This window comes from Neophocaena asiaeorientalis, unplaced genomic scaffold, assembly GCF_003031525.2.
Source record: "Neophocaena asiaeorientalis asiaeorientalis breed wild unplaced genomic scaffold, Neophocaena_asiaeorientalis_V1.1 scaffold146, whole genome shotgun sequence".
Taxonomy (NCBI): domain Eukaryota; kingdom Metazoa; phylum Chordata; class Mammalia; order Artiodactyla; family Phocoenidae; genus Neophocaena; species Neophocaena asiaeorientalis.
In genome coordinates, this window is record NW_020172676.1 from 1,877,576 (window position 1) to 1,894,738 (window position 17,163).

General features: G+C 34.5%; 1 protein-coding gene across 2 annotated transcripts in view; it reads right to left on the reverse strand.

The window, feature by feature from the left end:
• Positions 1-17,163, reverse strand: part of SLCO4C1 (solute carrier organic anion transporter family member 4C1) — a 60,268-nt gene that overhangs the window by 12,743 nt on the left and 30,362 nt on the right. For both annotated transcript variants that reach the window (XM_024739704.1, XM_024739703.1), the window contains 6 exons: positions 13,226-13,408; positions 7,693-7,789; positions 5,824-5,945; positions 4,547-4,659; positions 2,384-2,528; positions 1,770-1,965 (listed from right to left, as the gene is read on the reverse strand). In XM_024739704.1, coding sequence (XP_024595472.1) covers positions 1,770-1,965; positions 2,384-2,528; positions 4,547-4,659; positions 5,824-5,945; positions 7,693-7,789; positions 13,226-13,408 — 856 coding nt within the window. The remainder of the gene's footprint in view (positions 1-1,769; positions 1,966-2,383; positions 2,529-4,546; positions 4,660-5,823; positions 5,946-7,692; positions 7,790-13,225; positions 13,409-17,163) is intronic.

The following is a 17,163-nucleotide window of genomic DNA, read 5'->3' on the forward strand; positions in this document are numbered from 1 at the left end:
AAAAAAAAAAAAAAAAAAAAAAAAAGATCTGACAATTTCACACCTCCACTGTGACTTCAAGCCTTATCTCTTTATTAATAGAATCTACACACACACGCACACACATCCCGTGTGTGTGAATGTGCATGTGTATGTGTGTATACTCACTTTCAGTTTTTTTCACCACTGAGAATGTGTATGTAATTAAGCTCTGTCTCTATGTCCCAGACCTTGATACCTCTCGATGACCAGCCCCCACATGCACCTCAAACTGACACCACCTCACTTGCTTTCCCTTCTGATTAGGCTAAGGCCACTCATCTGGTAGTGACTCTTGCTTAAGGTAGAAAATATCAGATGGATTCACATCCACATCATCTCTGCATCAAGGTGATAGAGTAGTATTAAACTATCCAGAAGTTTCTGTACTTCTAAAAGGAACATACAAAAAAAGTGGTTTCTTGGGGTACATTTGGGTAAAGTTTATAGGTGTCAGTCAGTTTCTGTACAACTTACCTCTATCTATCTTTCGACCTTTCCAGGTATCTTTCTACTATTTCCAGACACATGACCTAAGCGCCATTCAAACTGGTACCTTCACTTTCTAGCATTTATGCTTTGGCTTAACATATTCCTTTGCCATTCCCTCTCTCCCAAATCTTTCTCTCTCAAGCTTTTTGTATACTTAGAGGATATTTTAGCCCTATTTCTCTATTATGCCATGAAGCCATTCCTAAATCTAATTAAAGAAACTGAAAAGCTCTTTTTAATTCCATAGCCTTTTATATCTCTCACCACCTAATTCATTGTTCATTCACTGTTTTGTTTCCCAATCTATCCTGCTACCCTGGAAACTCCTTTAGAGTAGGAATTTTGCCATAAAAGTCTGCCAGAGGAAGCAGTCGATGAATTGTTGAACAAATGTAATGGAGCTGGATTAAACATTGCTTTCGAACATTTTTCATTAATATAAAAGAATGACAGACATGAACAGTAGCTACAAACCATGATAATTGTTACTGGCAAACTTTTCAAAACAAACTTTTCCCTTTATTTAGGTTATCTGAATACCATATTAATACAAAATTAGAGAGTCCTTGACCTGGAGCACCATCCCCTTCAACAGTCTCAAACACATATATTCAAACAATTAAAGCAGCACCGTGGGCCATAAAACACACTGCTGGGCAATGTCCTACAGCCTGATCCTCTGTTGTGGCTTAGGATTTCAAAGCAAAACAAACAAGGCAAGGAAAGATAAAATGGTCAAACCAGTTATAGGTAGAAATATGTTTACAGGTCATAACAACAAGAAGTTATTTATTTCTCTATAATAAACATGAACTTCTAAAGTAAACACAACAGTGATTAGTATCACCTAGTTTAACTTCATTTTAATTTCTCTACTAGCCTATTTTCAATCCATCTAATAGGAGAATTTCACCATAGGGAGTTTTAAAATTTAAATCAATAGGAACATATAATATGAAATTCTCCCTAGGATGTTGAAATCCATTACGGACAAAAATTCTGTAATATTAATCTTTGTATCCCCGAGAATAGTACTCAGTACAGAATAGTTGTTTCTTAAATTCTTTCTGAAAAAATATCCAACTGTTAATATGATATATGTAGTAAAAACTACATATTCTTACATAGGAAAAGCAACCTTCCAATTTTTTTTAAAAAGCCAATTTCTTATCATTTTATTTAAGAAAGCAAATACTTGGAAATACAGACATAGTTTATTACTCTGATATTAATATCAAAAAGCAGTGAAATATATTTACCCATTATATGATTCAGATACACCTGCAAATGGCTCATTTTCACAGTTGGCATAAACAAATACAAAAGTCAGTGTAAGTGCAGTTATAGACATGAGCAAAGCGAACTTCATTATGTTTTTACACGTCATTTTGAATTTCGAAACAAGGATACCACCTAAAATCTGACCAAGAGCAGCTCCAGGAATTAAAACAGTCCCTAATGAGAAAGAAGACACAGTGAGAAAACATACACGTATACTCAGTAATTTATACCAACAATTGGAAAACATCAAAAACAAGTAGTACTATTGTTTTAACATATGAAAGCACTCATGTGATTTAGAAACAACATGAGTAAATGAGTTAACGGCTATATTAAGTAAGAGATTAATAAAATTAATGTTTTGAATATTAAGATTAATATATATTCGCTTTACCTCTGTATATAGCATTTGTATCTCTCAAATTCATACAATAGATTGTCTAATGTCAGAAAATTGGAAACATTTATAAAAATCAGTGTAAAGTTTAAACTTCAAGGAGTGGGCTATCCAAAATTTTATGCTATTTTAATAAATATCTAATGTGGTAAAGTAAGATTATTAGATTAAGCTAGAACAAAGAAAATGTTTTACCTGCAAGGGTAGCTGCAGAGCTGGAAGACAATCCAAACTGATTTTCTATAAATTTAGGTAAAAATGTAGCAAATCCAGTAGTAACTAAGGCTTCTGAGCAAGTTGATAGAACTAAACACATAAAGACAGTATTCCTCATCAAACTCTAAAGAAAAAATACAGTTCACCAAATGAATAACTATGATTATACTGCAAAATGCAGCATTAGAATGGTAGGTACCATGATGAAATAGCACATTTTAAATACACACAATATAATTATTTGTAAAATTTCAGCATTTTCTTTAGCACAAAAGTATAAATACTGATCACTAATAGTTTTATACATACAATGTTGAGAAAATTTATACATGGAGCACCTAGAAAATTGACAGATGATTAATCAGTAGGGTCAATGTGCCTTGATCATATGCAAGGGACCAGGGAAAGGAGGTAGAAGCTGGCTTGGAAAGTTCTCTTCCCTAGTCTTACTATATATCTCCATACAATAAATCTACCCCATATTCGATTTTTTAAAATTGTGTTTTGAATCCCTATGTCCAGTAAATGAAGAATTGACTGTGAGCAAAGATGAGAGTGGTCTCTAAGTATCAAACTTTTGCTATTGCTCCACAAGTATTGCTCTCAGTAGTTAAGAACCTTAGGTATAGAGTTAAGCAATTTTCAATAAGGGTCTATATTGCTGGAGTTCTCAGAACCTTATTAATCTACCAGAGGCGAGTGTAGAGATTCAGTTATTTCACAATATTTAACCATAAAGTGAAAAACTACAAAGTATAGTTCTAGAATATTCAATGCAAAAAAATTTAGTAAAACTGAGCAACACACACACACAAAGGAGTCACAAAATGGCAAGATAAGAGATTTAGAAGTCAGAGCCAGATGATCGAACATAAGAATAACAATAGTGACAAAAGGAAAAAAAGTACCTGAATGAAGAAATGCAATAATTTTTAAAAATAATGAGTAGAAAATATTTAAGTTTTCAGATTGAAAAAGATAATGGACTCCAAGCAAGGATTAATGAAAAATGATACATATTTAGGAATAAACTAGTGAATTTCCTGAAATCAAAGAGAAATGAAAAAATTTACAAATTTGCAGATAGAAATAACTAAGAATCACATTAACTTGAAACTTCTCAACTGCAACATATTTAACTAGAAAAGAGCCAAACAACATCTACAGACTACTAGAATTAAAGGAGTATGATCTGAAAGTATCCATCCAGTCAGAAATATCATTCTGACATTCAAGGATACTTAGATGGCATCCTATCTGAGAAAAACCAGCAATAAAATGCTGTATCTATAGAGATCTGAATCAGAATCAAGATCTCAAAGCATGAGAACATAAGGATAAAAAAAGCATTGGTGAGTAATGACTCTTGATACATATAAGAATTTATAAAATAAATAGTAATATATGAAATAGAACAGAACTACTATAAAAAAAATAACAGTAATTAGAATTAAAAATTATAAACAATCTCAGCAAGAATGTGCCTGTATGGAAGAGGAGGAAGGAGAGTTAAAAAGTAGGATGAATGGAGTAAAAACATGTTAAGGCTTTCATTTGAGGAGGGAAAAAAATAATGAAAAGTAAGTTCAAATCTTGAAAAGGTAAAATTATAAATTCCCTTAAAGTACAAAACTTTTATGATGCTAAATAGAAAGAATACTTCTCTGCCGAGTTCAATAAAACAGACCATAACACTTTTGTTTCTTTAACCTCAAATTCAAAACAAGTAACCACTAACCGCCACTTCTTTCACAAGGGAAAAATATTGGTTTGGCATTCTCAAAAAACATTTACAATTCAATGACAATTGATCCATCCATTACACAAGGGAAATGGCATGGGATAATGGACTACATGCTAACGCGGAACCACTGAATATTGATATTGCCAATAAGATAACTCATGTTCTTCCAACCGATCTACTCTGGAATAGTTTTCATTTACTCAAAGCACAATACAATTAAATCTAAAGAGGTTTTTATAAGAGCTAGAACTATAGTAAATAAGCCAGCAAGAGTGCATTATGATAATATTTGTGTGTATGGATATACTGTTTACATATATCTGTAATATATACATATATCTACATATGTATGTGTGTATAGTTGTGTGTGTGTGTGTGTGTGTACAGTGTTATTTTACCTTTAGAGCAGCTGGAAAATCTTTAAAACTTTGTCCAAAATTCCCATCTGTATGTTGTAAAGAATTACTCTGATGAATCTGGGAAGTTTTTCCATCTTGAATTTCTGCTGTACCTAAAAATATAGTAAATTTACCCACTCTATCTTCTTGCTTTCTAATGATTCTTTCTCATCCTTTATGCATTAAACAAAGAATGTTTAAAGCTTTTCTCTTCTACTCTAATTCTAACATGTTTTTTAGATGAAATAATATTTACTACCTATTATCATGTCTAGTTTTTAATAATAGTACCGTGAATAAATCTGAGAAAACAGTCAATACATAGACTCATAAGTTGGATGGCCCAAGGTAGAAAGAAATCAATGAGTCCATCTACTTCTACTCTGCCTACTTTTCTTCTGCCCATTTCCAGAAGTTAATCATCTATCCTGTTACATCTATTCTGTTACATATAACAGAAACAACTAAATGCCTTCAGCCTGGAGAAAAATACTTCTATAGATACATATATGAACCACATGATTATAAAGAAAATCTCACAGACAAAGGAATAGATATTCTTTTCTATTAATCTTTTTTTTAGGACAGATTTTTAGTATTGAAATTTGGTGAAAATAAGTATACAAGGGCTTCCCTGGTGGCGCAGTGGTTAAGAGTCTGCCTGCCGATGCAGAGGACACGGGTTCATGCCCCAGTCCGGGAAGATCCCACATGCTGCAGAGCGGCTGGGCCCGACAGCCATGGCCACTGAGCCTGCACGTCTGGAGCCTGTGCTCCACAACGGGAGAGGCCACAACAGTGAGAGGCCCACATACCGCAAAAAAAAAAAACAAAAGTATACAAAAGCATGACTTCGGTGACAATTGAAAAAAAAGTACTTGTACTATCATTAACAAATAATTAACATCAATAATTTAAAGTCGATTGGCTCTTGAAGTTACTAACTGAATACAAACTAATAGCTTAAAAGATATTATATCTCACATAAACATAAAGCAAGATTCCAGATAACACATAAGATATAAATTTAATAAAGAGGTGAATATGTACAGTTTTATTGGGTATTAAATGAAAATAAAGAAAAACCATGAATATTAAGATTGTTACCCAATATTTCCTAAAATAAAGACAGATATTCAAAAGTTTGCATAGGCAGACAACTGAGATTCTATTAAAAAAAATAGTGAATTTTCTAGGGTTCTCAGTAATAATGTAGAAAGCAACACTTGGCCTAGAATTGGAATAAAACTCCCTGGTTTTAAAGAAAATATTTTTACCTGGTAAGTGTTTTGGAAAGCAAGAAAAAGGTATTATCAAAGACCAGGCAAAGAGCCAAGACATGAGAAATCCAATCCACCATGCCCCCAGCCATCGTGGATCATCCTCAGTGATATCAATGCTATATGACAGAAAAACAGGAGGTAAAAGTCAACTCTATCTTGTTAATTAAAACTCAGTCACGATAATTATATAATTTATCATTCAAATGCATATATCGAGAAATATAATTATATTATCCAAAATTTCTAGTGGAGCCATTTTGAAGAATCACAATGGATAGCAGGCATAAGTGAGAGCTCTAAGAATAATGATTTATAAAGTATTCCACATGGCAAATACAACAGAAGTTTTAAATATTTAATAGTAAATATATGTATGTTGACTATTTGAAAGCATGCATGGAATTTCTGAACACTCTTTAACTTTGGCTACATTTTTCTTCTCTGAATATTATAATATATAGTATATATATAGAATACTAAATACATCTCACAGCGAATCACTGATTTTTGTTAAACGCCCATACACTATGCCCCAATTGTGGCATTCATTTGAATGTAAAATTCTTCTTAAAGTGATAATATATTAACAGTTTGTTATAATGGTTGTCATATTTTTATATCAACAGGCTCTTCCTCAAAACATATCATTTCTACAACTCATTTCACTCCACTGAAATTAAAACCCAGCTTTCTGCTCAAGGGCTTCCTCTGTACACCTTTTTATACAGTCTGGAAAAGATTAACCTAGGGCTACAAACATCAGTATCTTTGTATTGTACCACCTTCTGAAATTTTTTATTAACCTATAGTCTCTAAAAGATTAACCTAGGGCTTCCCTGGTGGCGCAGCGGTTGAGAGTCTGCCTGCCGATGCAGGGGACACAGGTTCGTGCCCCGGTCCAGGAAGATCCCACATGCCACAGAAGCAGCTGGGCCCCGGAGCCATGGCCGCTGGGCCTGGGCGCCCGGAGCCTGTGCTCTGCAACGGGAGAGGCCACAACAGTGAGAGGCCCACGTACCAAAAAAAAAAAAAAAAAAAAACAGATTAACCTAGTCTCTAAAAGATTAACCTGGGACTAACAAATCACATACTGTGACCACATTTTCTTATTCATTGCTCACAGTCATGCAAAGGACTGTGAAGTTACAGTAAAATGAGAAAATATGGCCTCAGCAAAGGCCACTAACTTCTCTATTCAGGAAAAGGAGATGGTAACTCAGTGGGTAAGAAGGGGATTTTGGAGTCAAAAAGATCTACTTCATTTCATGCCTTGGCCACTTAACAAGTTCTGTGTATCAACTACCTTATAAGATTATTCAGAGGATTAAATAAAATGGCGTGTAAAATTACATTACACACAAAACCTATGTTGTCTAGAACACAGTATGGGATAAACAAACATTACCTATTATTATCCTCCAGTGTTACAGTTGTTAAAGCTGAACAATTGTGATCTCTATATTATCAGAGCTACTATAGCACTTAGTCTGAGAATCATAAACTCTCGAGACTCTTCAGGCTATCTACCTACAGTTAAATCTACTGAAAGCACAACTAATTTTAATTAAACTATTATTTTTGAACAATGCACAGGGTACTGGTTATGTATTTTGAAAATTTTCACCATCTAACTATTAAGCATCCTTATTTGTAAAGAAATACTCTATACCAAGAGATGGTGTGGCATTAATTCGTGAAGCAATGCAGCCAAAATAGTACATAAAAATTGTGTGTATTCCGTTTTGTTTCCTGAAAAATCCCTCATGATATTCTGAAGAAATATTATAAAAATATTCCGTCTATGGTACTAACATGATTCAAATAATATAAATCTAAATAAAAGAAAAATAGATATTGCCTTGCCTTTGTCCCAAATCAGCATCAATGTACATGGTTAGCAACTGTCCTCCCAACACATAGCCAATAGCAGGGCCTAAAATTGACATGGAATAGCCAATTCCTAGAAAAAGAACAAAGACAATGAAAATGGTCATCTGTGGAACTTTGCTTTGAATGTCTGACAAGTGAAGAAAGAGAAATATTTTACTATAGAAAAACAAAATGATTAGAATTATATGAAAATTACACATATTTGTCAAGGAGCTTAAAATACATAATTCAATGTCAAATTTTTTAGACTACAATAGTGATGGCAACAAATCCAATAATTATAAATTTATGAAAGTTATATCATGTTAACTCACAGCAGGGGTAGTTCATCTACTATTACCCTTTGTGAACAGTGATAGTAATTACTGGCTACAATTCTTACGGAAGAAAACAAAGTGAAATGAGAAGGCTTTTATATTCTATACACATTCCAAAAGCATTCTATGGCAGCTGATTTAAAACCTGGATCTGGTTCATTAGTCTGTTTCTTAAAAGTAAACCATTAAACTCCTTCTCTTAGTGAATCTCCCATTTTAACTTGCAACAGAATTAAACTGACCTTATTTCTCTGATATTTAAAACTTTGCCATATATAACTTTTTACTTTTTGTTAAAAAATTATGCATACATCAGTATCTTCATATACTACCACCTTCTGAGTTTTTTTATTAATTACTGAGATTCTCGTTCTCATACACAATAGAAAAGGAATATACCATACACAAAGTGAAGCATACATCAATGGTAAAAATGACTTATGTACTAGATCAAGGCTCCAAAGTAGAGGTCATTCAAGATGATCTGAAAACTATAAGAACTTTTATTTATCTATCAACTACCCTAATTTATATTATAACTATAAAGTAAATGATTAAAAATGCTGGAAATCTGGAAATCAATGATTCCCAAATTATCTTTGGTGATAGATCCTTTTATAAATTATTTACAAAAGGGTTTAGACTGATACATTTGTAAGAATACCTTATAAGTTTTGTGGAAGTATAAAATTGCTATAGGGCTTCCCTGGTGGCACAGTGGTTAAGAATCTGCCTGCCAGTGCAGGGGACACGTGTTCAGGCCCTGGGCCGGGAAGATCCCACATGCTGTGGAACAACTGGGCCTGTGCGCCACAACTTCTGAGCTTGCACTCTAGAGCCTGCGGGCCACAACTACTGAAGCCCGTGCGCCTAGAGCCCATGCTCTGCAACAAGGGAGGCCACCACAATGAGAAGCCTGTGCACCACAATGAGGAGTGGCCCCCACTTGCCGCAACTAGAGAAAGCCCACGAGCAGCAACGAAGACCCAGCACAGCCTAAATAAATAAATATAGATCTATTTTAAAAATTGCTATAAAAGTTTCTAAAAGTTTATTTTCATTTTTTGACTTTCTTCATGTTGGCATGGATCTATGTAATTCACACTGAATAGCACTATCTATATCACCTGCTTTCTCAGTCCTCAGCAATTACTCCTTGGTTAACAATAAAGAATGCTTTGCATATGTTCACAAATATGTTCATAAAAGAAATATATCAAGAAAGCAAAGAATTTAAAGTTTTCAATTGATGAAAGGTGAATTTGCTATGACCCCAAAATTAAAAATTCTGGTAATGGTGGATGGACTATGGTAGACTAGCATTTCCAACCAAATTGCCCACTAAGAAAAACTTTTAAAAACTGTAAAAATTATTTTTAAATATAAGGCAGATAAAAATAGTGAAGGACCACTGTGTTAAGATTCTTAAGAAGAGAGAGATTTAACAAAAATTGGGACTGATTTTTTTTCCTGGGTATGTTGGCTAATTCTATAAGAGGCACTGGGAGGGTAAACTGTCTTTTGCTAGTCTCTAGGAAGTAGGGAAACAAAAGTTGCAGTTTAGGGAGTAGAGCTTATAAACTTACCCTGTCCTACATTTTAAGTTGGCACCTACGAGGCTATACTCTAAAAGCAAGGATGAGTTAGAAGTAGACTGGCTCACAGAGTAAGTGCAGTTTAGCACTTACTCAGTCCCTGAAATTAGATAAAGGGCATCCCAGACTGTAGTGTTCCCATGTATGACAGAGGTGGGAAAGTTATTAAAAGACACACAGAGTGATTCTGAAAAAAAATTCTAGAACTATAAAATGCATTTGTCACAATAAAAATGAAATGGATCCACAGCAGATTACTTAGAACTGAACTGAGTATTACTAAACTGGAAAATATATTATTAAATCAGTAAATATTTATCAACAAGCACAGAAAAAATACAGGATAGAAAATACAGAAAAGACAGTAAAGGAGAAAGAATACATTAAAAAAAAACAAAACCCACAAAGGCCTACCATACATGTAATTGGAGTAACTGGAGTCCCAGGAGAGGAGACAATAGGGCAGAAGTTATATTAATAATCATAGGAAATATTCCAAAACCAATGAAAAGTATCAAGCAATATATTCATGAAGTCATATAAGTTCAAAACAGATGAAATAAATGTAATCTTTCACCTATACACTCATAGTAAATAAAACAAATGAAAATCAAATACCAGAAAAGAATCTTAAAAATGGTAAACATACATAAGAAACAGTGGAAGTGAATACAGTAGAATAGCACTTTTAAAGTACTGAAAGAAAATTAATGGCCAACTAATTATCTATTCCCAGTAAAAACTAGATGAAAAACTAAGAGAATTCATCACAAGCAGACTGTTCCAATAAATGAACTCAACACTGCTCTTCATGTTAAAGGAAAATGATCCCAGACTGAAACTCAGAGTAGCAAAGGAAAGAAGAGCAATAAAAAAAGGTAAACATGTTTATAAAAGTGGATCAATATTTTTAAATAAAACAATAATACTTATTTCAGGAATTTAAATATAGAAGGGATTACAGTACACAGAAATAATTGAATAAATATTGGGAAAGGAATAAATTTAAAGAGTTTTAAGACCTATGTGATGATTAGGAATGTGGTAAAAGTATCAATTAACATTAGAATTTCATAAAATCAAGTTTGCATATAAGGTAATTAGCAGATGAATAGTAAAAGAGCATATACCTAGGAAGTTAATGGAGGGGAGAAATGAAATAATAAATATTAAATTATAAAGAAAAAAGGGCAAGAAATAAGAGTGTAGAGCAGATAGGAAGCACATATTAAGATGAAAGATTTAAACACAAAATAACATTAAATGAATTTAAAAGTTCAATTAAAGGACAAAAATTGTAAACCCCAAAAAAGCATTTAAAGAGGAAAAGGTTGTGAGGCTAGAGATGCTGTGTAACCACTCTTTTCCTTCATTCTAATAGGTAGCAAATTTTGACTGTTTTCATTTTGCCCGTTTTTGCCTTGTTACATAAAATTGTTTCACATAGAGGAAGGCATGCTACCAGTAATATATACTATTTTAAAAGAAATAAAGAAGGGCGGAAGATTTTGGAAATGGGGAAATGTATACAAATATAAAAAGCATACAAAAGGATTTCAATCAACAAAACGTAATTACCCAATGAAAAGTATCAGTTAACTGAAATTGAAAAAAACTAAAATGAGTTTCCCAGTTTTGTTACTTTTTGTTTTTTTCCTTTACTCTCAAAAAATACCATTCAGTGAATTCCTACAGTAGAAGAAAAAGATAAGGTAGCAGGCCTTGTGGCTGCTATCTTTAGAAAGACCTGCTTGCAAGTTTGGCTTTTGTCTGGCACCTGGGATCTTAAATGTCCAGAGGGATGCCACAGTTCCCTAACTAATAAAGGTGGCTCATTGTGCTCAAACTGTTCGTATAAACAATGTGGTTTTGTTGAACACTTGTATTCCTTCTGAGAGTCTAGAAATTTTCTATGTGCAAGGCAGAGGGTTCCTACATGATCAACTACCAATAAAATCCTTGGGCGTTGAATCTCTAATGAACTTAGCTGGTAGAAAACATTTCATACATGTCACAACTCCTGGCTGGGGGAATTAATTTCAATCCGTAGGGGGCTCCATGAGGAGGGAGTGGACTCATGTAAGCTTGCAGCTGGTTGTCTCTACTTCACCTCATGTACCTTTTCCCTCTGCTGATTTTGCTTTGTATCTGTCTGCTGTGATAAATCATAGCCCTGAGAACTGTCACGTCATAGAGAATTTCAAATCTGGGATGGTCTCGTGGGCCTTCACCCCACCTTCCCATGCTTAAATAATTTTTGAATAACTTCGTATTTTGTGTGTTACTAAAATATAAAGATTGAAGTTGTTTTATGAGAAGTACTGATTAGAAGAGGACCTCAGAAAGAAAATCTGTGAACTGGAAGAGTGAAAAGCATCACTAGTAGCTAATTGAAATAAAAGCACTGTTAAATTAGTAAATGGAGAAGTTGTACAGATCAGCCAGAACGTGTAATGAGAGCATCAGATCTTGTGGAGAGACCAAAGCAAAGCAAGTAGAGAAAACAGGTAGAAGTGTAGTGGTTTCCATATTAAAGATGAGCCTAAGAGATTAGTACCCTCTATCAGGGCTGCACTGAACACACTTGGCTTCCAGTGACTACAGCAATAGGTCTTTGTTATAGACTAAGAGTTTGTGTCACCCCAAAATTCGTATGTTGAAACCTAATTCCCAATGCAATTGTATTCGGAGGTGGGGCCTTTGGGAAGTGATTAGGTCATAAGAGTGGAGCCCTCAAAAAGGGACTAGTGTGCCCTTAAAAGAAGGCCCCAGAGAGCTCCCTTGTCCCTTTTGCCATGGCTAAAAGTCAGCTATGAACCAAGAAATGGGCCCTTACCATATACTAAATCTATGGGCACCCTGATCTTGTATTTCTCAGCCTCCAGGATTGTGACAAATAAATTTCTCTTGCTTGGAAGCCAAATAGTCTATGGTATTCTGTTATAGTAGTCCAAATGGACTAAGTCCCCTACATTAGAATAATAGACTGATAAAGTGAAAATTCATGTGCAAATAAATTACACATTAATTTGGATGTAGGGCCATGCATGGTCTAGTTAACTCTACCTTCCAGGAACTTCAGGGATGGAATTTAAGAGAAACTTGTACTGCTAAGTATTAGTTCACAAAGGAAGAAAATTGAGTCATACATAAACAGCATTAATCTGAAATAGAGAACTCCACAGGAGTTTCTGAGTACCATTGTGTGGTTTCTTTTGTTGACTCTAGTCAAGTCCACGTAGGATGAAGTAAGTCAGTAGAACAGCAGAGCTCTATCCCCACACCTGTGTAAATTAGCCTGGGGTACATTCCAGCAATCTAGACAGCCTACTGCTTGGATGGCACTTCCAGGAAGGCTGGCATGCCCCCCACAGGAAACAGAGCAGGATGTCAATAAAAATCATAACCGCATTCAAATAAAGGACATGATACATCAGCATATAATTAAACAAAAAAAGTAATATTGCATTTACCAAATGTAAATAACTATGAAATCATAACTTCTTAATAAGTGTATGTTATGCTTTACTTATAAATTAAACAAGCAATAAGATAAAATGACACCGAGACATTAACATTACAGAGCAAACTTACCTATATAGAGAGAAGATTTGTGGGTGGGCACAGAATCATCAATAAAGGCTGTTCCTAGGGTATAAAGAGGAGTTCCTCCTGTTCCCAGCAATAGTTGTCCCAAAATAAAGACATACAAGTAGTAGAAAAGTGAAGAACTTGAAGCAGTACAGGTGGTTTTATTCTTTGCTGTTAAGCATGTATCTTTAGGGGAAAAAAATTGTGAATTTATCAAAATTTTAGTTAATAATTTAAATATCTTACAAATTATACTTGCCTAACATAACCTTCCTATTTCTTCCAATCACTTCACTTTGATTATACTTAAAACATTTAAAAATACATACATTATTAAAAAAATTTATGAAACATTACATCAAAATTTAGAAAATACAGAACAAAACTGAGAAACATTACTTAAGAACCAAAATTAACAAATTGTGTAAACACAAGTGAATTAAGTGGTGCCAGGGAAGGACAGTTTTCAAATTGAAGGGAAAAAAACCACTACACTTGATTTTTTTACAAGTCATAAATACAATATGACCACCGTATTGATTTTTTCTTTAAAAAGATTTTTTTTTGTTACCACCATATTGATTTTATCAATCAGCATCTTAAACACATTTGAAAAGTGTACGTAGACTATAGGATATTTTGGCCAAAACAGTAATTCTCAATATTCACTACATGAGACTCCCATGGTGGCACAGTAGTTAAGAATCTGCCTGCCAATTCAGGGGACACAGGTTCGAGCCCTGATCTGGGAAGATCCCACATGCCGCTGAGCAACAAAGCCCGTGCACCACAACTACTGAGCCTGCACTCTAGAGCCCGTGAGCCACAATTACTGAGCCCACGTGCCATAACTACTGAAGCCCGTGAGCCTAGAGCCCATGATCTGCAACAAGAGAAGCCACTGCAATGAGAAGCCTGTGCACCGCAAAAACCTATTGGCCATGTGTGTGTCTTCTTTGGAGAAATGTGTATTTAGGTGTCTGCCCATTTTCTGATTGGGGTGTTTTTTTTGTTATTGAGTTGTATGAGCTGTGCATATATTTTGGAAATTAAGCCCTTGTTGGTCACATCATTTGCAAATATTTCCTCCCAGTCTGTAGGTTGTCTTTTTGTCTTGTTTACGGTTTCCTTTGCTGTGCAAAATCTTATACGTTTGATTAGGTCCAATAGCCAACGCTCGCTGCAACTAGAGAAAGCCCACGCACAGCAACGAAGACCCAACGCAGACAAAAATTAATTAATTTTTAAAAATATTCACTACAAAGCAGTAATATTTAGAAGTTATGTCTACTTCATTTTTACAGGTCAAACTATTACATTTATATTTTGAAGCAATCTTTGGGTCCATAGGATGTTTTTTTGAATATTTTAAAAGGAAAAATTGTTATCTATTTTTTTCTTTTTTTCCTTTTATTGAAGTAGATTTACAATGTTGTGTTAGTTTCTGGTGTTTAACAAAGTGACTCAGTTATACACACACACACACACATATATATATATATATAATAGGTTGTCTTTTTGTCTTGTTTACGGTTTCCTTTGCTGTGCAAAATCTTATACGTTTGATTAGGTCCCATTTGTTTATTTCTGCTTTTATTTTTGTTGCCTTGGGAGACTGACCTAAGAAAACATTGCTACAATTTATGTTAGGGAATGTTTTGTCTATGTTCTCTTCTAGGAGTTTTATGGTGTCATGTCTCGTATTTAAGTCTTTAAGCCATTCTGAGTTTATTTTTGTGTATGGTGTGAGGGAGTGTTCTAACTTCATTTATTTATATGTGGCTGTCCAGCTTTCCCAACACCACTTGCCGAAGAGACTGTCTTTTTCCCATTGTATATCCTTGCCTCCTTTGTCGAAGATTGACTTTAGGTGTGTGGGTTTTTTCCTGGGGTCTCCTTTCTGTTCCACTGATCCATGTCTGTTTTTGTGCCAATACAACACTGTTTTAATTACTGTAGCTTTGTAGTATTGTCTGAAGTCTGCGAGAGTTATGCCTCCAGCTTTGTTCTTTTTCCTCAGAATTGCTTTGACAATATATAGATTGTATCTGCTAATCCCAAACTCTTAATTTATCCCTCCCCCACCCGCTTTCCCTAAGGGGGGTAACCCTAAGTTTGTTTTCTATATCTGTGAGTCTGTTTCTGTTTTATAAGTAAGTTCATTTGTATTGTATTTTAGATTCCACATATAAATGATATCATACGGTACTCATCTTTCTCTCTCTGGCTTACTGCACTTACTATGGTAATCTCTAGGTCCATCCATGTTACTGCAAATGGCATTATTTCATTATTTTTTATGGCTGAGTAGTATTCCATTTTATGTATTGAGTCTTCTTTATCCATTCATCCATCAATGTACATTTATGTTGCTTCCACGTCTTGGCTATTGTAAATGGTGCTGCTATTAACATTGGGGTACATGTATCTTTTCAAATTAGAGTTTTCTCTGAATATATGCCTATGAATGGGACCGCTAGATCATGTGGTAACTCTGTTTTTAGTTTTTTAAGGAAACTTCATACTGTTTCCACAGTGGCTGCACCAATTTACATTCCCACCAACAGTGTAAGAGGGTTCCCTTTTCACCACACCCTCTCCAGCACTTGATATTTGTAGATTTTTTAATGATGGCCATTTTAACCAGTGTGAGGTGATACTTCATTGTAGTTTTGATTTGCATTTCTCTAATAATTAGGGATATTGAGCATCTTTTCATAAACCTATTGGCCATGTGTGTGTCTTCTTTGGAGAAATGTGTATTTAGGTGTCTGCCCATTTTCTGATTGGGGTGTTTTTTTTGTTATTGAGTTGTATGAGCTGTGCATATATTTTGGAAATTAAGCCCTTGTTGGTCACATCATTTGCAAATATTTCCTCCCAGTCTGTAGGTTGTCTTTTTGTCTTGTTTACGGTTTCCTTTGCTGTGCAAAATCTTATACGTTTGATTAGGTCCCATTTGTTTATTTCTGCTTTTATTTTTGTTGCCTTGGGAGACTGACCTAAGAAAACATTGCTACAATTTATGTTAGGGAATGTTTTGTCTATGTTCTCTTCTAGGAGTTTTATGGTGTCATGTCTCGTATTTAAGTCTTTAAGCCATTCTGAGTTTATTTTTGTGTATGGTGTGAGGGAGTGTTCTAACTTCATTTATTTATATGTGGCTGTCCAGCTTTCCCAACACCACTTGCCGAAGAGACTGTCTTTTTCCCATTGTATATCCTTGCCTCCTTTGTCGAAGATTGACTTTAGGTGTGTGGGTTTTTTCCTGGGGTCTCCTTTCTGTTCCACTGATCCATGTCTGTTTTTGTGCCAATACAACACTGTTTTAATTACTGTAGCTTTGTAGTATTGTCTGAAGTCTGCGAGAGTTATGCCTCCAGCTTTGTTCTTTTTCCTCAGAATTGCTTTGACAATTCTGGGTCTTTCATGGTTCTGTATAAATTTTAGTATTATTTGTTCTAGTTCTGTGAAAAATGTCATGGGTAATTTGATATGGATTGCATTAAATCTATAGACTGCTTTGTGTAATATGGCCACTTTAACAATATTAATTCTTCCAGTCCAAAAGCATGGGATATCTTTCCATTTCTTTAAATTATCTTCAGTTTTCTTTATCAATGTTTCATAGTTCTCAGCATATAAGTAGTATTGAGTCTTCTTTATCCATTCATCCATCAATGTACATTTATGTTGCTTCCACGTCTTGGCTATTGTAAATGGTGCTGCTATTAACATTGGGGTACATGTATCTTTTCAAATTAGAGTTTTCTCTGAATATATGCCTATGAATGGGACCGCTAGATCATGTGGTAACTCTGTTTTTAGTTTTTTAAGGAAACTTCATACTGTTTCCACAGTGGCTGCACCAATTTACATTCCCACCAACAGTGTAAGAGGGTTCCCTTTTCACCACACCCTCTCCAGCACTTGATATTTGT